Raw genomic sequence first — 22,707 nt, 5'->3', positions numbered from 1 at the left:
CTTCTTTTGTTTACTGAAACCTCCATTGATGAGTAGCAGCGCATTATGTAGATGTCACAGTATGTATCCTGGTTGGAACTGAATCTCGAACGAAGTTGTGCCTACGATTGTACTAACGTTAGTTTGACAACGAATTCATTCTTTTCTCTGACAAACTTTCTACAGTACACTAAGGCATTGCTCGAAATTTCGGTCAAATGAGGAGGTGAAAACAAATATAAGTTCATGGAATTAATTTTCGTATGTGTTTTGGAGCTAAAGGTTGTTGTTGGGAAATCTTTATCTGAGCGGTGAAAGCCATCGCAGTAGTATACTTTCGGTTTCGGAAGAAGACTCGCAAGCTTCTATTCATTTAAGTTGTTTCTTACGAAAAAAAAACGGAGTATTTTGGACCAACTTTCAATCCGCAACTCATAAAGAAGATACTAGGCTCAAGGAAAACAGTGTATTTAATTAGTAGTAAATATCGAATGGGCTTTTTCCTTTTAATCGCCTGACCACTGAACTGAAAACGCTTTTAGGAGAAAAAAGGATTGAGAAGACACATTCTTGAACATTTTCAACTTGGGGTTAGAGAGCCCTTCTTTGACGAGCGAAGTCGAAACTATAAAGATAGCTCTTAGGACATCCAAGATTTTGGGAACTGCTTGTTCGCTTGTGATGAGTAAGATACAAAATAAAATCAAGCTTAGCAGGATTCAAAGAGCCGGATCCAAAGGTGCTACTGGGGTTCTGGAGTTCTGCTGGGCAGATGCCTTCAGTGAATTCTACTCCACTTGGACCTCCACATTATATACTACGTTGCATTTCACGCTGGCAATCACCGTCAGTCCCAATGCTGGACAGCAAAGCCCTACGGCTACAGCCACATCTTGGACGAAGTGCAGGGACGCGCTGAACAGTCTGGACGGCAAATTCGGGGTCCCTAATTTGCATCCCACATTACTTAACAGTCGCTGACTTGAGATAGCGACTGCTGTCCACCTGCGCCAAGTCGAGAAACATTTGGTCACCCTTTAACAAGACCTGATCACCAAAGATTTTGGGCCAGTCGCGCTCAAATGCATACAGGTTATGGTAGTTTGTACACTTGGTTCTAGGAGACCATGCCACAAAACTCAGCATGCTCTTCAATTCGCATTGTTGAAGTTTCGAAAAGCAAGAAGGAGCCCTTAGTCAATTCCCTTGAAATTGCCCAGTTCTAGCTAGGGCCAGGCTCCGAGCACCATGGAAACAATTTCTTGGGAATCTCAAAGAGATCTAGATTGTAAAGCTGATCCTTTAGATTCAACTTCCTTTGCCCATCCTATAGCAGCCACGGTCTTAGTAGTTTGTATCATCAAAAGGATACCTACCTGGTACCTAAGTGCTTGTTTGCGTTGCAATGGAGATTTCACCACACTACTACACCAGTGTTCTTACAATTTCCTACAATAATATATGCAGAGTTACTCTCACTTCTACGCTATTTAGGCAATTATATTCATTCTACGGAATTTCAAAAAAGCCAAGTCTATGTTCTTGCAATTGCGATTGTCCTTGAAGTCCTTAAATTTTAAATTTAAGTAAAATTCACCTCAATCTCCATATGGTGACCTTTTGCATTTCTATAAGGCATTACTGATTAAAAACTCCTACAGAATAATAGATTTTTTATCATGGGACTACGATTCCATATTTAACTTCAATTAAAGCTGCCAAATTTAAATAAAAAAAGTCCTTCAGCAGAACTTCCATTAATGCTGCCACCGACCGACGAGAAATTGAAAATGGGAGAAATGCCATGCCAGCATCCTTCCAAAATTCTCTTCATTTCACTTATCTCCTTGAAACGAAAAGAAGGGTTGTTATCCTAGCAATTGAGTTAAAACTGGAATGTTGAAAAACAGAATTTACAATGAGCAGTGATCTAGGTGCTTCCTTCAAATAAAAAATTCTCTGTGCAGTACTTTTCCTCTTGTTCTGACACAAAACAGGAAGTATTGGACAGGGAATCGTTAGCACTGCATACTAACAAGCCGTTCCTTTCGAAAACCATTCGTTGAAAATAGTTGCAAAGATGAAGGCGGTCGAAGAAAAAACTCTAAGAGCACACCGACCCCTCCCAAAGGAGAGGAACAATAGACCGAATCCATGAATAGCACTAATAGAGGTAATAGGATGTACGTAAGTTGCAGTTTCAAACCGGACAGATAGCGTTGTGCAAATGGAAGGACGTACAGTGGCTAGTCGATTCTCCCTTCTTTCACGCTGTCCACACTTTCTTACGGAGCTATGTATATATACAATGACGAAAAGATTCTGCTTTTATAGTGCTGCAAGAAGGACAATGGAATAGTTGCTTGAAAGTGTATTTACCGAGTATTTTCCTGGCACGTAAATTGGCTGACTGTGACTATTTGGTAAACCTCCATGACTCGAACTACCCCGATGACCTCGTGTCGTTCCCATTCCGGCCGGATTAAGTGGACTTCGTTCCGCCCAGGATGCTTGTCTGGCATTTTCTAAAGCACTTAGAACATCTCCAAAGGGAGCCATTAACAGTTCACAATAAACCGATGCCAGCCCCTCTAAATGACCTCGTTGACCATCCTGCAATGATACAGAAAAGAATAGAAAGAATTATTATAGTTGTGTGTTTATGTAAGGAACAGGGGTAGAAAGTCAAACTTATGGGGTGGGAATTTCAATGTGTTACTCGAATTACGAATTTTTATTTGTTATTTATCTAAACAGTACGTCTTTTTAGGAATTTAGAAAATGTTTTCGTAGATTTTACCAAGATATAATAATTTGTAATAAGATAAGATAGCTTTTCACATAAGGTTTGTTTTTAAATGGGTTCGTGAAAATATACTAATAATGAGGTCCACTAGGAGATATATAGGGCGAAACCAGCTCGGACTGACAGGGCAAAGTTGCTGGGTGACAATGATGTTTGCTATTTTCGAGCCAAGTCGACTCATACCCAGTTGGTAGCCCCGGATAACCAATAGTCGACTCCGTGGTGAACCAACATGAGCAGCGATAACGAAAACGACCCGGCATGGCATTGATTTATGATTTGGCAAACGCGACATCTCGCGGAAACGGTTTTCAGGTCAATGCTACAGCTGGCTCCGACCCGATAAAAACCTTGGCAAGGACGTTCAAAGCTATGATAGCACTAAGTTGGCAGCGCAGTCTCAGTTGAAATGGACTCCTGACAAGCCCCGGATCTCAAGACAAATTCGCATAAGGATTTATGTCAAACCATGCGTAACCTCCCTGTTCGCACAAACAATCACAGAATCCTTTTGCAAGATCCGCAAAGTTACGAGGGTCTCCTACTGAAAAAGTATTAAGGCCCACTGTCGCAACGGTGAAAGCGACTGAAAGTGAAAAAGGGGGTAACACCGTAGAAGTTGAGTCCTGGCGGCTAGAAAGGAGAGAAAGCTGCCACCATCGTCAGGCGTAACATCACCATGGATGTCAAAAATGACATAGCGGAAAGTGGAAGAATTGCTGGACCTTCCTGCACACCAGGGAAACTATTAGAAAAGAGCAGAGTTAAAAATATATTGCTAGTACAGACCCTAATTGCACAAAACACAGTACCCTCAGCCCACCAGAGGGGGAACAAACAATCGACAAAAGGCAGCGAGGTGAAAAGAAGAATTCCGTTCGATGGAAACTAAACAGACCAAGTAGCCTCGAAGAATGAAGAAAACTCAGCAATAACAACCTAAGTTGAATAGCGATGGCAGTTGCTTCACTACAGCAAAGTCAAAGTCGACTATGACGGCAACATCAGCGTCAACGAAAAAGTAAAGGAGCAAACAACTGCCAGAGGCCATTCTCATCAAGGGGACTGAATGGAGAATTTCGCGGAAGTTCTTCGAGAAGCCTGCAATAATGCCAAACCAGAAGACGCTACGGTAGATGTTAAATCTATTCGGCGGACTCGGACCGGCGATATACTTCTCGAGCTTATGTCAAAAATCAATAAGAAGAGTACGTTCTGCGAGACAGTGCAGAGGATTCTAGGCATGATAGCAGTGGTTTCCAGTGGATAAGGGATCTGGATTATCTCATTAACAGGTGAAGACGTGAAGAAAGCAATAAAAAGCGATTACCCAGATACGAGCAATCTTAAAATGGGAGTTACGTCCGTCAACTATAAAGGACAAAGATTGACCATTGTTAGTGTCCCTAAGGAGACAGCGAGCCAACTTCTCCATTGCGAGAAAATAAAGATCGAGTGGATAGGGTGAAGTGCAGTTCCAACCAGTGTTTTAAACGCTGGAGATACGAACATGGGGTTTGCAAAAGGTAAAACAGAAGCATTTTGTGTTACAAATGTGGCGAAACCGGGCACAAAGCGAAAGCTTGTTAATCGACTGCGTGCTGTTTCCTTTGCAAGGACCACGGTCTGCAGAAAAAAGATGCTGCCAGTCCTGGGCAGCGCCAAGCCTTCAAAAAAATGTTACAGAAAGCGAAATGTCAAACACCATGATTTCCATCCTGCAAACAAACATGCATAGGAATATAACTGCTCACGACCTGATGTGGCAGATGGTGTATGAAAGAAGAGTTGACTTTTTGCTTGTCATCAAAATAGAGCTCACCATCGTGGTGTGCCGATATATTTGGCACTGCCTCTATCTGAGTGAGAGATACGTCTAAACGCGGACCCGTGGACAAGAAGATGGCTTCGATTAGGCTCGCTGTCCGAAGGTGACGTTTCTCAGCTTTTACTGAAAGAATCTATGTCCGCTTGTTGGAATAAGATTTTAACGCCAGAACCCTCGAATCGGCCATGCCTCAACTAGATTCTCGAGGAAGACAGATTTTCAAGATGAACGCGAGGACAAGACTAGTTGGTCCTGGTTGCGAGGACACCATCCCTGACGTAACGTTCGCAACAGAGTCCTTAGTATCAGTCTAACGATGGAAGGTCCTAGAAAATTTCACGACCAGCATTCATCAGTACATTTCCTTCTATGTGGCAAACGGCTCCTCCCAGTGCTCTGATATTCGGCAAACACCTACCGAGTAGAACTGCGGGAAATTTGACTTTGGAACATTTGTTGAAGTTCTCACAAAAGACGTAAATCAACGACGAAACCCAGGCGCAGAGAGATGAGCTGCAACTGAATCGCTATTTCATTCAACAATGAGCCTGATCACCGCAGCTTGTAATACATCCGCTCCCAAAATAAAACTACTGAACTTCGGCGATTTCCTCACCGTGCAAGAGGACAAGATGAGGTGACGTTTAGATCACAGAATATAAGGAGAGAATAAAAAGAACTCCACACGAAATCAACAGACAGAAGGCACGCTGCTGGCAGGAGCTAATCAACGATGTTAACAGAGAGTTATGGGGCCTCGCATATAGTTATGTTGGTCACCAAAAGCTCGGTGCGCATCGCTCACCGTGTCCCATGCGCCCACCCCATCCGAGCTGACGTTGTCGATGAAGGAATGAGTACTCACCCTTCACTGCAAAGAAACTAGGAGCGGCGTTCCTGTCCATGAAAGACAAGAAAGTATCAACACCGGGTGGTATTCCCCGCAAAGTTTTGAAAGTTGTATGTAACTACAAGCCGAACTTGCGACACGTCGCATTTAACGCATGTTTGGCAGTGAGTGTTTTTCCTCTGGGAGGTTGTGAAACTTATGCTGATAAGCAAGAGCATAAGCGGAGCCCCAGGCGCCGTCAACGTTTCGTCCGCTTCGTATCTTGGATACAGCGGGGAAGCTGCTTAAGAAGATCATCAAGCCAAGACCATTCACCAGCACAATATAGTCTTAGAGCGGGACGATCTACAATGGATACCATTGAGGAGGTGGTCCACTGTCAACGAGTGGTGCTCCTTGTGACTCTAGACGTAAGAAATGCCTTCAATTCTGCGAGGTGGTGTCACATGCTTGAGCCACTGAAAAATCGTTTCCATACTCCAGGTTACGTATTGCGGATATTGAGGAACTATTTAAGGGGTCGTGCGAAAACCAGGAAAGACAGAATTTACCCTTCGTTGGGACCTTTGGAATGCCTTATGCGATTGTCTTATAGGACTTGAGATGTTTGATAAATCACATCTGGTCGGATACGCGGATGATATCGCTGAACTCACTACCGCACGTACGGTCGAGCAAGATCAGCGTATATTAAGAATCGTGATGCTGCGATTCAGCAGATGAATGGTTGAACATGGATTTTTCATAGCTATGGAGAAAACTGAAGTCGTTGCCCTGACCGAAGAAAGTCTTCGCAATCCAGGTTGATGAAACCATGGTCTTGTCTTCTGGGAAAGAGAATTGAGGGGTGGATGAACCGCGCATCTTATAAAAGACGTGCAGTCGTGGTTCACTCGAAAGCATGGTGAGGTTGGCTATTAACTAACCCAGCTGCTCAGCGGGCACGAGTATTTTCAATCTTACCTTCACACAATCGGAAAATCACGGTCGCCAGACTGCATTTATTGGAAGGATATAATGAATGATGCCTGCCCCACCTTTTTATTCTGCAGGAGATGAGAGACTCACCGCCATCACCTTTTGAAGGTAGGTTATCTTGCAGTTCGTCCCGCAGATCGAGGGCACTTGGAGCTGATTGGGAGGTTACCCTTAAGGCATTCTTAATGCGAAAAAGGCGGAAATGGACAGGAGAGATACTAATGTAGTTAAGGTTTGCTGAATCTGCGAAGTTTTGCTCCTATACTGAACAGGCCTGACGAAAGGTAATGTGTCCAACGGTCCCGGATTAGAGTCCTAGACGCAACGGGGATGTGTTTTAGTCGGCAGTTTGTCTGAGAGAGGAGTCCGAAAGTTTGTGCATAAATGCATTTCAACTCCTTACCCAAAACACTAGGGGTCATATTCATGAACAAGCATACATACCTACGTACGTAGAACTGAAATCTAATTTCCTCGATGACATTCTCCACCCCCAACAACTGCATGAGACAATTACCCTATATGCAGACTATTGCAAACTCGTAACTGTTTATCGGATAATGATGCCAATCAAATTCTAATGAACCTTGCCTGCGCCGCAGCTCCAACATCATCAGTTGATGCCTGTCTGTAGCTCTAAATGATAGCAAATCCCCGAGACCTGAGGAGTCATAACTGCAAGGTCGTTAGCAAACACACTCGTATCTTGCCACGAATGCAATTAGAATCATGAAAGAGAATTGCGGCAACGAATTCTCACCATCATCATCATTACAATGGATCAGCATCTCTTTCAATTTACGAATTATTGTGCGGATGCATCTTGAAGCGTTTCTATTATAGATACCTACTCAGCCCAAGTCATATGTGGTTTCTTAGGAATTTGGAGCGATAATCCTCATACATATCCATTGGGGAACATTGACATAGATAATCTAGGAAGCGATTCTAGACCCGAGGAGAACATCTAGAATTTGATATAAATAGATAATATAAACAAACCCTCATATCTGCATTTGAATTTTCCTGTCGACAGACCACCAAAGTATTCAGAAAACAGATTTGCATAAAAATGCGAACAAACATCAAAGAGAATTTCAAGTTGCGCGAAATAGTGGAAAAGGATCTAACAAAAACCGCCAGCCACCATTTCTCTTCGTCCTCCCAGCCCTAACCGGCTGAATATATCCTGATATCCCTTGCATCTAGGATTTTTCGGTGAAATAGGATTGGGTGACTTTCAGGGTTGTGGCTTTGTTTTGTCCTGCCGCCAACAACCTGGGAACAGTTGGGGCGAAGTACATTTTGCGGTCGTCATGCACGAATGCGGTCTAGAATATGAAGCATGAACGTAGTAGCTACATCAATGCACCCTACCAACCGCACATTGCTCTCCTCTTCAACTTAAATGCGGCTTTCCAACACACTTTTAGGATTTTGCGAAAGCTACACTATTCTAAAAAGGACTAACTAGAAGGGCGTCCATTTCGTCGTCGGCAGTGTCGCGGTCGACAGTTTTGAGAAAATGAACCATAAAATGAGATTTAAATTCTCGGCCCGGCAGACCATCAAGTCTCAGTTGGAATTATTTTATTAAACCTATTAAGGCTCTTGTTCAAAGGATTCTTGATTTGGCTAAGAAGGTTCGATTCGTTCTTCTGCTCAACTCTTTTTTATAAAAACGAATCCAACAAAAATTATGAACTTAAATTGGAATTAAAGAAGTTCTCTTGACATCTGGCCAAAATAAAAGCCGATTATGTTTCACAAGGAGCACGGATCGCCTTATAAATATGAATATTGAGTGTCTGTCATGATTAATTAGGTTCAACCCATTCACTGGGGTTCCTTTGAGGAAGCACTTGATGCCGACACCATAGCGTCGCCGCCGCTATGTCGCCATTAGCCATTGTCGCTCCATTTTTGGAAATACAAAGCCTCGTCATAAGGTGGAAGATGGCTTTTGTTTCATTCATGGGTACATGTATGTATGAAACTTGATTAGGAATCAAAGGAAACATCCAAATTTAATTCATATGTCCTTTTAAGCCATGGTCGTTGATATACATTCGCCGGCCTTTTGCAGGCAATTATAAAAGTATGTGTTCCTCGGTTGGAGTTATTGTTCATTGAAATGAGATCTAAAAAAAATCTTGTGCTTACGAATAAAAGATTTATTCAGTTCTTCTTACAATATGGCTGTCGTTACAGAAAGGGGTTCCGAGGTGTAAATTTTGGGTTTCTCTTCTCAGCACTGACTGCAGCTATTATAGGAAATTATCTTCCGAAATTGAGCAAATTTATCTAATTTCTGTGTTAACATCTTATAGGAGCACTGGGTGTAATAGATGTCAAAAATCCACATAGGGCTCAGAAAATCCATATTGGTGTGGTCCTTATTGGTAAGATGACGAGTTTGTTTCGATAGGAGAAAGTGATTCATTATGAAAAGTTAAATTTTAAAGATTCACTACGAGATGTCGAAATCTCTCTCATTGCCATTCACTATCGTTAATTATTCTCCGCGTGGAACTCGAAGCAAAACACACATACAGTAGCTCTGGTATCAATCGGCTCTGAAACCCTTTCACTCCAGACCCTGATCTCCACATAAGGTCGGATACGATGGCTGACCCAGCTAGTGAGAACGGCAGAGAAGTGGTAGAAGACGATTGAGCGTTATTTGCCGTCAATATTGATGCAAGCCAAGTGCGTAGTAACCTCTGTTACCCCGAAGACCTGCCTCCTATAAAAAAAGTCGTTGCTATGTTTAAAACACAAACTCCTTAATGACTGGAGCTAGGTCCTAGCATGTGAAATTTTGGATATAGGGGCTTGGATATGTTCTCAATCTGCAATCGTCACAGAAGACCCGTGGATCCTTCCCGCATATCAAATCTCACTAAAAATCTCTCCATTCCCCAACTGAGGGCTTTCTAAGATTCGCTGGATGCACACTTCCTCCCCAAATTCAACAGAATAAAATTGCGATTGGTTAGAATGCCTTCTGGAAATTGCCTCCGCATATCGGGACTCAATCCACAACTTCTACCATTCTTTTTATCTTTTCTTAACGATCGACTACCGAAAGAACAACTTTTTCGCAAATGACGAACTCCTCATATGGACCTTGGGTACGGCCTCGCATCGATTCAAGGATACCCATATCATCTAATGGATTCATTTCGTTTTGTCGGATAGACCGGATAGCCCCAATACTATTCTGCTATTCTACCTCTGTATGCATTATTATATAGCAGCCCTTGCTGATCAACACTTCCACACGAAAAGTATTGGTTGGCTGGCAAAGACGATGGGGTGTCCCACGATTGTAGATGCAGCCAGTCTGTCAGCCTCTGCATTACTAGTGAACATGAACACTCGATGATAACTCCAAACTAACTTGATATGTCTTTACTGTTTTGTGTTGATAATACTACTCAAGTGTCGGAACAGATTCGAATGGTGCGCCCCTGCATTTTTGTCCCAAGTATTCTTTTGCTTCCAATGAAATGGCGTATAGGTATCTATAGGCCTAAGATATGGCTATAATTGTGCGGAGAGATCGGGCCAGTTCCATAATCATATTACCCGAGAACACCTATGCGCCCGATGTGTCATCCATGACTGACCCGTCGATGGAGATTGTTAAATCTGTAATCCGAAAATTATTAAGTCGACCATTCTTCTCTTTTGGTGATTACGATAAAGTATGCTTTTTCATGCTCCAATTGTATCGAGTGCTGCTTGCTCGTTCACATCCAAATGAATAGGGAATAGGATTTAGGACTGATTCGAGTGCCGCAGTTGGCGTAGTACTCATAGTACTCATTGCTCCAGTAACACTTAGACAACTCAGCCTTTGAATTTGCATTAGCAGCTTCCTACTGTTAGCAAAGTTCAGTCTCGGCCATCTGACGCTGAAAGTCCAAAGGCCTTACCGGTAATTATTGCGGCTAGATCGCCGACAAATGTTTGCGTGAAGCTCTTTTTGCCATCCAAGAGCCAAAGCAAGGTATTCATTACCAGGAGCCACAACAGAGGGGAAAGAACCCCTCCCTAAGACATCCTGCCTCAATAGACTTCTGGCCGACCGACTGGATCGATTTCACACTGTCTAGCCGCGTTACAAATTTTCTCAAATGGAGCATAATTGAAGGCATCTTTGATCTCTATGAATGCTCCTAAGGCGTATTGTTTTCGCACATCGCCTCTACAATTTTTGCAGTTCATTGCATTGCATTGCATTCGCTCCTACATTGCATGCCAGAGTCAGGTCTTCCCGTTGAGGGGTGTATGCCCTTGTCGGCCCCAAGACGAGATTTTGCATGTTGCAAGAAAGTGCACTTGAAGCAAATGGTTTACCTTTCTTCATCGCTTTCTGTGCACCTCTCCCTCTTTAAACGTAAATAACCCAGCTTCTGGCTACGTTCTTTAATAAAGATTCGCTTCAGCTTTGAGTTTGTCTCAAGAAAGTTAGTCTATTCTATGCGGTGAGCGTTGGCACCATATCCTGCTATCACCCCCCTGCCTTTATATATTCACACCTTGGTGGGGTTTACCTCGTTAATCATATCTACGTGCCATCGTTCGTGATTACCTGAAATGCACTTCAGCTCCACCCACGACTTCCCGGGAGCACTCCTCCTCTACTGTTCTGCGCCAAGTGCCCCTGGGGTGACCTACTCGTCCACCATCTTGGGAGGAGGCGGGTTCCACTGCATGGCATAACCAGAAATGCCATTGTCGCCCCTCCTTAATGTGTGACCAATCCACTGCCAAGTTCTTCCTTTGAAATAGTGTCAGGCCACGTGCACTTCAATGATACGACGCAGACAGGTATTGACGAAAGCTTGTAGCTTTTGAGTAACAGGAATTCACTTTCCATATGCTGCTCTCATATAGCAACACAGCAAGAACACTAGCACAGAACAAACTCAATTTGATTTCGGTGTTTAGACAACGGCATTTCTAAATTCTAGACAGGGAAGCGAGAGCGGATCTAGCGCTGTTAACGCATCGGGTAACGTCCAGTTCGGTGCTGCCTTTCTCGGCAAAACCACGCTTCCTACAATACAAATAGATCGACGCCTTCAATGCTCTGCCCCTCAATGCAGATAGGGAGAGTGCGATGGCGCGTAAGACTGAAAATCTTTGTTTTGCTATCGTTTATCTTTCCAAATCCAGAGCCAGAAACTCAACTGATCTTATTACAAGTTGTGTCCTCAAACAATGTGTTACCAATGACGAGGCGGTGGAAGTTGCACATGTCCGTGCAACGCATTGCGTGATCCTACCATAGCATTCAAATCACCCATCAAAATGTCACTTTTACGATGCCTTCCCTGAACTGCGTTTAATTGCTCGTAGAAAGCATCCTTCTCCACTATATCGGGAATGTTCATTGGTTTGTAGCATTGTGTTAGAAATCTGTCTAAAATCGGTTCCCTGGTCAAGAGAGCGCGCCTTGCGGTAGAAATCAGGTGCAGCCCAATACCCATCTTAATTCGCTTAGGCCCAGAATGTGCAGCTTATATCACTGGGATTCTCACTCAAATTGGCCTTCCGCGTGAAGACAGTCCCTATTTGAGGCGTTACTGATGTTTCGGTGACAATAAAGTTTTAAGATTTGCACGTTACCAGTCCACAAATTTCTATCCCTTCTAGTCGCCTTTTACGACAACCAAGCAAGGCTTTGAGTGTATTCTTAAGCCCAACTCACAGGGCTCCCCAACATATGTAGTGGGTGTGGCCACTACATCTTACTGTTAGCCCCACGCTTTTACTTTTAGCATATTGGATAGCTCTGATGAATATTCCACTGGGAACTTCTTCTGCGTTATATGGGAAATATGCAGAACACCATAGAATTTCTTTATCTTCCTGTTAGCAGCCCATTTGTTCCCAAACCTTCTTAATATTCAATTCGGGAACAACGACGGTAAGGAAAGTTCTCCCCTGTTTTTCAAGCTATTAGACAAGATTTTAGCCTCAGCAAAAGGGGACTGCTTCGGCTCATTTGAGCAAGAGGAGAATCTGAGTCCTTTTGCTGAGGCTCAAGTCTTGTCTAATACCTTGCAAAACAGGGGAAAACTTTTTCTCGATGGAGAACCTGAGTCTATACTGCCATGGCCCCTTTTTCCCGAGAATATGCTAGTTGAAATTGGGGATCGCCTGGTACCCAGAGTTCACCGTTCGCGACCACATCTTAGTCACATCTTGACTTGGAATTTTGATTACCACTTGACTTCAAGTGTCACCTCTTATTCCCTAGAAGATCTTACTGACTGAACTCGCTCACCACGACAAGGTAGGTAATCGTCAGGAGACATTGCAAAGAAACTAATACCTATTATCGGTACCAAAAATTCAGAGAAATCTAAAGTCCAAGACGGAGTCGAAAAAGTTACATCTTGTTTTGAAGACTATTTCTTCTTATTATCGGTGACGTTCTTTACAATGCCTTGTTGAGTGGATGATGTGACCTTTCTTTAAACACCTCGACTATACTGGTCTTCTTGCTCTCCCATTGAATCATGGTTTTTGGACCAACGTAATGCAGAAATTTCAACACCAACGTCAAGTTGAGGCTGGTTCCTGCCTGTTTTTTCTGGGCTACTATATGGAAGTGGTACAAGGGAAGTGTCCACAACTATCAGCTAACAGCTCCAAGTTTCAATTGATTCATGTCTGTGTCGTGTCATTGAAGTATTTCGGCCCGAAACGATAACAAATAAGGAACTCTGTGGGCGTATGGGCCAGACACTCGTCGAGGTATTGATGAAAACCCGGAAGTAGTAGCGAATAGGTTGCAAATTGGAAAAGGACGACAACTCTATCACGGTTGATTGCATGCAATGGAACCTGCTATCCTAGGGTGGCCAACCGGTGGATTGTCCTATAATTACGTAGCGTAGAACACCCGTCCAAGTACAAGATTCTCGGAAAATCGTGCAGTGAGATGAAACACATTACCGGGAGCCGACAGAGATGGCGCGTAGGTGTGGTTCACGTGTTACGCTCCGCACAGGTCTTAATGAGAATATGCCATCAAAGAATCTTTTGTCCGCCATAGACAGTTCGCAGGTTATAGCTAAGAGGCAAAAGGATTCAACCACTCTGAAAAACCTTTGGGTCGACAGGATTACATTGGCTAACCTATCATTGATCGAATGACGCCTTGGCGAAATTGGTTATACCTAATGCAGCTTCTGAGATTATAGGAAAACTGTTGAGTTTTTATTTGTCTAATTGGCTATGAAGATTGCTGAAAGTATCTGAGCATTGCAGAGGACACATCTTTGGTTTAATGCCCAAGGTTCGCAGTTCAAAGGGTCGAATAGGAAGGCGGGAGCGCCTAACACATCATAGAGGATATGTTCAAGTCGAAGAAGATGTAGACTGAAATAAAAAATGGCACCCATCGATTACAAGCTTACGCAGGAAAAGACCGGCCGGAAAAACGAACTCCAGATAAATTCTAATCCATTAAAAATAGAGAAGGTTATCAACTTTTCGAGAGCTATCAATAACAGTTACTGCGCGAAAATTACAAAATTAATTAAATTTCATTCATCTCTTCACACTTATTCGAATCACTTTCAACTAAATGCATCGAAATGCACAATCTGCACAAAATTCTCCATCTCTTCTGAATAAAAATAACGAAAATATGCAAATTTCAGTCAAATTCAATTCAATTCAGTACAAACTGAGTCTTTGTATTCTCAATGCGACCATCCCTTTTGAGACAACGTTTCATTCTATTCATTCATGTTTACCTTTAATTTTCAATTGAAACACAGCATCTACATATGTATCTGTATATCCTTCCTATATATATTCCTGGATATACGCATCTGGATATACCAGACGATGCTACGTGAAAAAAAAACTTCTGCAAAGTTTCTTTCATCAAATGAGAGGTGAAACAGATGGGGCGGAGGTAGGGTAGCAACCCCAAAGCAAAAGGTGATATGCTGTGGGGTCGAGATGTTTTTGTTCATCGTCAGGTGAGACCGAAATAAATTCGATTTCGACAGCAAGTCATGATTATTTGCTTTTCGACACGATAGAAACCATATATGAAAGAGGAATACCCAGAAAGCGTGCAAAATATTATAGGAACACTGGGTATCGATGCAATGGAAATTGTATCGTAAAGTATCATGAGTTTGTTTTCCTTTTTAAAAATTAGATTCATAAATTCTAGATATTTTCATATATTGAGAGAATTGCCTGTAAATTGAATACATTGATAAAGGCTTTCAATAAAAATGTACGGAACGTTCTATTATGACATGTTTATATGGTCTTCCCCTGTTACTGTATCTTTATTTTTTATAGGATAAATTTTCATACCTTACTGCTTCCTATGTTGTGGAAATGACTAGCATACACGGTGCGTAGAGTTCAACTCCGGTCAATGAAGGTTTTTCTCTTTTTCTAGGACGAATTAACATGACAAAGAGTGATAAAAGCTTCCATTTGAAGCCGATTCAACTGCGGCTGTTCAGTAGTCTTAAACACCTTTCCAACTTGTCTGCCCAGGATGAGTTTGTTGAACGACGGTTCAGTCTGAGAAGTCCAACTTCCCCCAGACCACATGAAACATCCGGAAAAGGAAAGCAAGGGTCAACCTACAAAGCGGCACACGTAAACTTGGATTGATAGATACATTTTAGTGACCAAAAGAAAACGGAGCAAATGACAAAAAAGCGCCGAAAATAACCAAACCAGATGAAGGCACCAGTAGTGGAAATAGGTTGGCTTTGCTTGGCATCGATGCTGGAGTCTAGACGAAAACAAATATTTCAGCAACATACAAGCCGCCATCGATATACCTTCGAGAAAGAAACACACAAATCTCATTAATAAATTGGAGAAGTGGGCCCGTACAATGCCAGATCTGCCAGGAATTTGACCACACAAGACCATATTGCAAACTATCGAGTGTTTGTTGTCTGCAGAGATTTACACAATATAGCTGTCTGCACTAAGAACAAGGAGGGCAAGGCAGTCCTAAATCTTGCAGTAACTATGGTGGACCACATACTGCTAACTACAGAGGTTGTTCAATTTACATGGATATTAGGCAATCGATGCGACGACTCCAGTCAGGTCAGCAACCCATTAATAGATATGAAATAACCACATCATTTTTTACAACTGTCTAGATGCCAGCCAATACAGTTAACAATAAGCCCGCCGTTAGCTGGGCAACTGTGCTTAAATCCACTTTCGAAGGTCATGCATCAGTGAAGCTCGTTTCTCAAAGTTTAGAGGGACTTCTCGTCACGAGACCATGTTCCAGAAGATGATTCGTAACCAATCACAAACTCTACAAGTCTTAACTGGTAACAAATGATCGAGCTGAAAATCTGTCATTGGAATGCAAATGGCATCAGCCAACACAGACTTGAGCAACAGACAATACAGATATACAGAATCGACAATTCTATACACATTTTGTTGATCTCCGAAACGCTTCCTCCAAAAAAGAACTACTTCCAGATGCAAGGAAACGACAAGGTTCACAGTGGAAGTGATATTCTAATCAAATCCCGGTTTAGACACTTCGTACTCAACAGGTACTGCAAGGACCATCTCGAAGCTACATGTATCCGCCTAATTGAATCTTAAAATTACGGCAGAACAGTTTACTAATTTTTTCAGCACTCCTGAAAAGATTGTTATTTCTTCAAAATTCCTATCTTATCCATGCTAGGGTTATAAAAAACATCCGTCAAGGCCAGATTTGAGCCACAGCCAACTTTGACTTATCTTCAGATCACTCCCCTGTTATAATCACTATCACTAGCCAAGCACTAAATTTAAGCAAGTCCGACAAACTAAAAAGTAAGAGGACTAACTGGTACATGAAGTACATTAGCGTTTATCTCAACGTCAGAGTTCTACTAACAATTTGCCACGACATCGATAACACTGTCAAGCAATTCAACCAATGCATCGTCGCAGCTGCTCGACACTCTTCTACACCACTGAACAGTAGAAAATATCGTCAGCAGAAATTCAACAAGTAATGAGGAGCAAACGAAATTTGGGGTGCAAATGCCAGGATCATCGGTCCCCGAGACTGAGCAGGAGCTCGCAAAAGCTAGCAAGAAGCTAAGAAATTCTCTGAAAGCAGAAACAAAAAGTGACTTAAAGCACTTCACGAGCAGTCTTGGTCCCTATCACACCAACGAATACTCTCTTTGGAAGACAACCAAAAAGCTGAAGCGACCGATAGAGATTGATTGACCATTAAGGCTTGCTAATGGAAACTGGGTGGGAGGCGATGGCGATAAAGGAGCGACTTATCTCCAGATGTTTTCGAACCAAATTCTCGGGAAGTGATCCACATTTACCCAGATTACCTTTTGCTAGGCCCGCTAGCGGGTTTTCTATAGGAACGAAATATGGCCTCAATTGCGTACTGCAGAAAGCCAATTCGAGGAAGGCTCCTGGCCTTCACAACATCACCAGGCAAATGATAAAACGGGTACCACCAATGGCTATCAGAACTCTCATCCAGTTATTCAAAAGGATTATTTAGCTCAGTTACTTACTTCCCACGGATCTGGAAAACATAACTGGCCACAATAATCCCCAAAGCTGGCAAGGTCTTAACTCTAGCAAGCTCATATCGGCCAATCAGTTTATTATCTGTAGAATTAAAGTCCTTCCGAGAGCTTCGTCATGGCAGGTAATTCTCCAATATTAATTTAGCTTCCGCAAGGGCATTGCATAACGGAACAGGTTCATAAAATTGTGGTGGAAATTAGGCAATTAATGGAGAGGAAGTATTGTTCTGCGGTGTTCCTGGAAGTAGCACAGGCTTTTGATAGAGTGTGGCATGAAGATCTGGTGTACAAAATTAAGAAACTGCCTCCCGTTAATGTTAACAAGATCCTCGAATCCTGTCTAATTTGGCGGAAGTTTAGAGCTCGTTACAAACGTTTTGCAGAGCGTGACGGCAACATCAATGCTGGCGATCAAATCAGATATGCCAACTAGCAAAAATATGATCACACCTATATTTGCAGATAATCCTTCGTTTCAGGTCACCCATGTCGAATTTCGATTAGCATCTTGCGTCCTACAGCGGCAATCATCTGAAAGATCAAAGTCAATGAGTCGAAGTGCACTCATATAACATTGACGCACCGCGGGAAACCTGCCCTCCAATTAAATTAAATGAAACTAAAGTTGGGGGTTTGGTGAAGGGGAATTGCACTTGAAGAACTCCATACGTGGAAAAGGCGTGTTGAAGTCAAAAGCAACAGATGAACAGTAAAGCAAGGAGTCTACACTGGCTTTCGAGCTCTTTGCTTAAAGCGGAGCACAAAGTCCTTTTTTATAAGGCAATCATAAAGCCTATCTGGACATATTTACGGATTTAGTTATGGGGTCCTGCGAGAATATATAACATAGAGCTGTTGCAACACGCATAATCCAGAATTCTACGTATAATTATAGGGACTCCTTGTTCTGTAAAAAATAACCAGCTCACAAGGCTACTCACAGTCTTGCAACCTATACCGACAAATACATTTACAAAACTCGACAGCTCAAAAGGCATCAAATATTTGAAAGAAGGATCCAAGAAAATTAATATTTAACGAAAACATGATATTCTACTGGCTTCTGACAATCATACATACCTCGATCTTTAGAAAGAGATTAGCTTTAGGATTTGATGTGGGTTTCATTTCTAGTAAATCAAAAAAAATAAACTCCGCCGTAGCCAGTTTCAAACCCGGTTGTGAAAGGAGAAGGGATATATAGCTTCAGTCTGAATTGTTGTACGCCACCACACCGTCTCAGGGGATAGGAACTTTGCAGTCTTTCAGATTACTTACTGAGGAAGCTATTACCACACCTGGCAGTTAGGTATAAAATGCAAACCCAAAAATGAGGAGAAAGAGAAAAGGCTCCCATAATAAACAGCACGATGTCGAAACCGCTAATCGCAGTTCGACGTCTAGACGCCACGATAACCAGGAACATGGCGCCGCTTGTTGCAGCTGTTTCTTCACAACTTCCAACCTCCTCTGGCATCTCGCAGGGATCTATTCAGAGTCCTTTATTATTTTCATTTTTTTATAAACGACCTCCTCCCTTCCTCAGTGGTCCCTGTTTGCTCTATGTCAACGATCTTCAGCTGCTTTCGCTATATCACCGCTTATGGAGTGTGTTTCGCTTCAATCTAACCTAGACACGGCGCTTAACGTCAGAAAGTGTCACTCTGTCTGCTCTTCGCTTAAATCTTCACCCACTTTTTTCCCTTACTCTCTTAATCGACATTCCTTATCAAGCCTAAATTTCACTTAACACCTCGAAGTCACTTTCGACAATAAACTCCGTTTCGACACCCATTGCCTCGAAGTCATCAATCGAGCAGCAAGATTGACATTGTCATTCGCTTCTCTTCGGATTTTGACTCCATCCAACCATCCTTAGCATTCCTCGATTCCTCCGTAAGGAATACCCTCGTGTACTGCTCCTTGATCTGGTCTCCTTCACGTAACTGTGATTAGCTTCCCTTTGAAAATGTGCAACGTAAATTCACCCATTCGCCCTTGTTTAAGCAGAACTTCCCTCTTGTGAACTACCCCTCCCGCCACCGCGTTCCTCTACAACAGCGTAGAGCCTATCTGAATTTGTGCACATTTTTTAAACTTTCCTAGGGTCTGCTGACCTGCTCCACCTCTACCGCTTCATTAATAGCAGCGGCACAATCTTACCCATCATCAGGAAACAGGTTCAGCTTGAGTTCATCGCAGAAACTGCTGACCAAGAATCGATGGGGCGAGAAGCGATGCACATCAATAACACAACATCGCACTGTAGGCAGCAGAGTTTTAGCACTCGCCGAAGCATTCTTCTTCATCGTCCAGCTGAGGTTCAGAGCGGATTCCGAAGAGCATATATAGAATTTCCAGAAATGGATCCTTTGCATAGGCCAGGTATTCACAGGCTCAACTCAATAATGACATTGCATCTCGACTGTGTGCTGTGCCGCTGCTGCAATTATAATCACTTGTGAATTGTCGTGCAGTTGCGGCTGTCAGATTGCATGGTCAGAAGATTCGCTGACGTGTGAGAAAGAAAGTGCAAAGTGTTTAGAAGTACTATACCATCCCCTGTGAGACACCCGTAGTTGAAATACTGGACACTTTCTGTCGTATGGAGGCGGTTGCGACAGTATAGCGTGTCCAGAACGCAACATATGCGAGGAACCAGCGCAGCTTTTTCATATTACTCAACGAATAACAACAGAGCGTCCAGACAGTGCAGTTTTCGGTGATGGAATCAAAAGAATATTTTAGCGAACTTTTGGATTATCCGCTTAGCATGCTGAGTCAATCACCAGCCATGCTACTATGCCTAGCATTAATTTTGCGGATGTTACCGAAGAGGAGGTTCCACGAGCCATAAGGAGCTCGAAGAACTGGAGAAGCTCAGGTCTGGATCGGGTGCAGAACTTCTGGTACAAAAAATTCACCAGCATACATGGTCGGTTGGCACGTAGCATAAAACAAGTCATTGGTCGGCCGGAGGAATTCTCACCCTTCCTTACTGCGACGATTATCTACCTTATCCCTAAGAAAGAAACGGTGGGCGCACACAAGACCGATTACTTGCTTGCCAAACTCTACAAAACTGGAGAAAAAGAAACCTCTTTAGTTGCTATATAGATTATCACAATCGATTTCCTATATCTGTATCGCATTGATCCCGAACTAATAAAGTCATGGAGGGTGGCATACCACCTTACCAGTGCATTCATCTGAAGGTACCAACACCTCAGAGCCCATTCATATGCGGAGAGATATCCTCCAGGGAGATTCATTGAGTTCCCTTTGGTTTTGTATGGCACTGAAGTCCTTGACTACTGAATGGCAATCAAGTACGGCATACGTGCTAAGTGTGAGTTGACACACTTGATGTACTTAGATGGCATTAAGCTGTACGCTAGTACTGATGACCACCAGAGAAGTCTGTTGCGAATTGGCGGTGATATTTGGATGGAACTTGGATCGAGCAAGTGTCGAATTCAAGCCACCCGCAATGGTCATCAGGGGGAGCATGCCAGACATAGCATTGATAACCTCCACACCGAAGCTATGACCAAGACTGACTTCTACAAATGCCTAGGAATTCTGCAAGGAACCCATGCTCGAGTTGGTGATCTGAAGTACGCTTTGGTGTCAGAATTTCTGCAGAGTGTGAAGCTAGTACTGAAATCGAAGAACGAAATAAGCGCATTGAATGTATAGTCTATACCTTCACTGGCTTATGTGCCTCTACCGTGGAGCAGATGAACCTGCCTCATGACATCGGTGACAGGGGCGTGGTTGACGTGGCGGCACAACATCACCGGCAAGTCGACTCGCTACGCACTTATTTTTACAGCTATCTGTAAGGCAGACTATTAGCTGGCTCAGCTTAACTTGAAGAATCGATCTTTCAATCCTCTGGGTAGGGAGAATGCACGGAAAATATGTGAATTGCCGTTGGCAACCATTTGTCGATTTGCATTGGTCAAACAGATGGCTGCGTGCTAGGGAGCTCCTTGTTGAGACGGAGGGTTCAATGTTCCCATTCAGGAAAAAAAAAGAGGAGTACGACCAGTGTAGAATGTGTGGTTCGGCGTTAGAGAAGTTAGACCATCTCATTTCCGGCGTCGGTGCAAAAACGACAATGCTGTATGTAAGGTGATTCGCCAAAACCTCGCATAAAAGCAAGGGCTGATCGCGGAAGCACATCCGGTTTACCGATATGAGCCACAAGCAGCACTTGATAGTTCTGCTTACAGCATGTGTTAGGATCGGCAAGTTCTAGCTAATCACTTAGCTGATAAGACAGGTAGCTCCGCGTATATTATTGATGTTGCTATCTTCCCTAATAGCAGCATTGAACGGAAATAGGGGGTGAAGAAGGTGAGCTAGGAGCCACTGGCTCGGCAAATCAAAGACTCTGGCATCTCCAGAAAGTGGTTGTAGTTCCCATAATATTGCCAGCTACAGGTACCTAAAATTCTCGCGGCTTCTCTTGATATCAAACCAAGCAGAAGTACACCATTCTTGATACTTACCCGATGTTGCGAAGAGTTCACGACGGGTTCTTCCATTAACCTACCACTGGCCACCACCACCAGAGTTCATTTATCGTTTAAGTAGGTAGGAACGTCCGAGTCTAAATGAGTGCTAGCATTAGGTGAAATATGGCATCTGCCGACTCTGTGACAACTCGGAAAAGAAAATACAAAGTTCTTCCCCCCTTCTGTAAAAATGATATAGTACAGATTAGGCAATCTAGGCTCGCGCTCAAATGCATCGTGGAAACTCGTTCCGCTATCTTGTAGATGATACGATGCCCACGTGATACACTATCAAAAAAGCGAATCCATTTGATTTCATGAAATTTTCCATCACGTTCCTTCAAAAGCATATAAAAAAATTGAATTGTCCAGTTTACTCCAACTTCCCAAACTTCAAACACTTTCTTTGAAAAGCCATTCTAGCGGCCAAAGTAAAGTTTCGCACATAACTTAATTCAAAGATGTTACAAAAGGTTTCAGTGCAGTGATTCCAACAGATTTTCTATAAGATTCGATACTTTCTCCCTATTCGTGCTCAACCATGAGCACACGACTACGACTTTGTCGATATTTTTGTCAGGATACTTATTTGATTTCCACCTCTTTCGATAGATCAGGATAAAGCTTCAAAGTCTGCCTGCGAACGCAGGACACAGAAAATGTATGAACTTTGCCTTCACAAAGATGTTCATTACAGCCGTTGTCTCCATGTTATCCCTGCCTCCACGATAGTCCCTTCTTCCTTTCACACATATCGAAACTTCCTCGCACTCAGATCTGATTCGGCCAGGAAAAAACTTCAAAAGAATGGAAACGAAACTTTCTTGTACTTTTTCTACGATTTGTTAAAGGTTACCAATGTGTATTTGATCAGACAACCAGAGAATTTGTGTACTTTTGGCCGAGAGGAGTGGAAACATCTGCTCTGCTATTACAGCTTTAAAGGTGTCCTTTTTTTGTTAGTCCTTGGCTGGTGTTCTTCAGTTGAATTCAATATTGATTTGAGCTGAGAGCGAAAATTTTTTCAATTTATTTTCAAATTGCATCTGAATAGGATGACGATCGGGACCCGTTGCGAAAAGACGTAGGACAATGACGGTACGGAAATGTCTTGGTGAATTTTTTATTAGAAATTTACAATTTTGTTGGGAAAGTTG

At 42.8% G+C, this 22,707-nt stretch overlaps 1 protein-coding gene across 1 annotated transcript in view; it reads right to left on the bottom strand.

Annotated features, from left to right (window-relative positions):
- Nucleotides 1-22,707, bottom strand: part of LOC119652386 (sterile alpha motif domain-containing protein 5) — a 558,631-nt gene that overhangs the window by 88,162 nt on the left and 447,762 nt on the right. Inside the window, exon 3 of the mRNA XM_038056486.1 lies at nucleotides 2,359-2,592. Within this exon, the coding sequence (XP_037912414.1) occupies nucleotides 2,359-2,592 (234 nt within the window). The remainder of the gene's footprint in view (nucleotides 1-2,358; nucleotides 2,593-22,707) is intronic.

The sequence above is a fragment of the Hermetia illucens genome, chromosome 3 (assembly GCF_905115235.1).
Source record: "Hermetia illucens chromosome 3, iHerIll2.2.curated.20191125, whole genome shotgun sequence".
Classification (NCBI taxonomy): Eukaryota; Metazoa; Arthropoda; class Insecta; order Diptera; family Stratiomyidae; genus Hermetia; species Hermetia illucens.
Note: the sequence above shows the minus strand (reverse complement) of the source record. Positions and strands in the feature narration are given on the sequence as shown.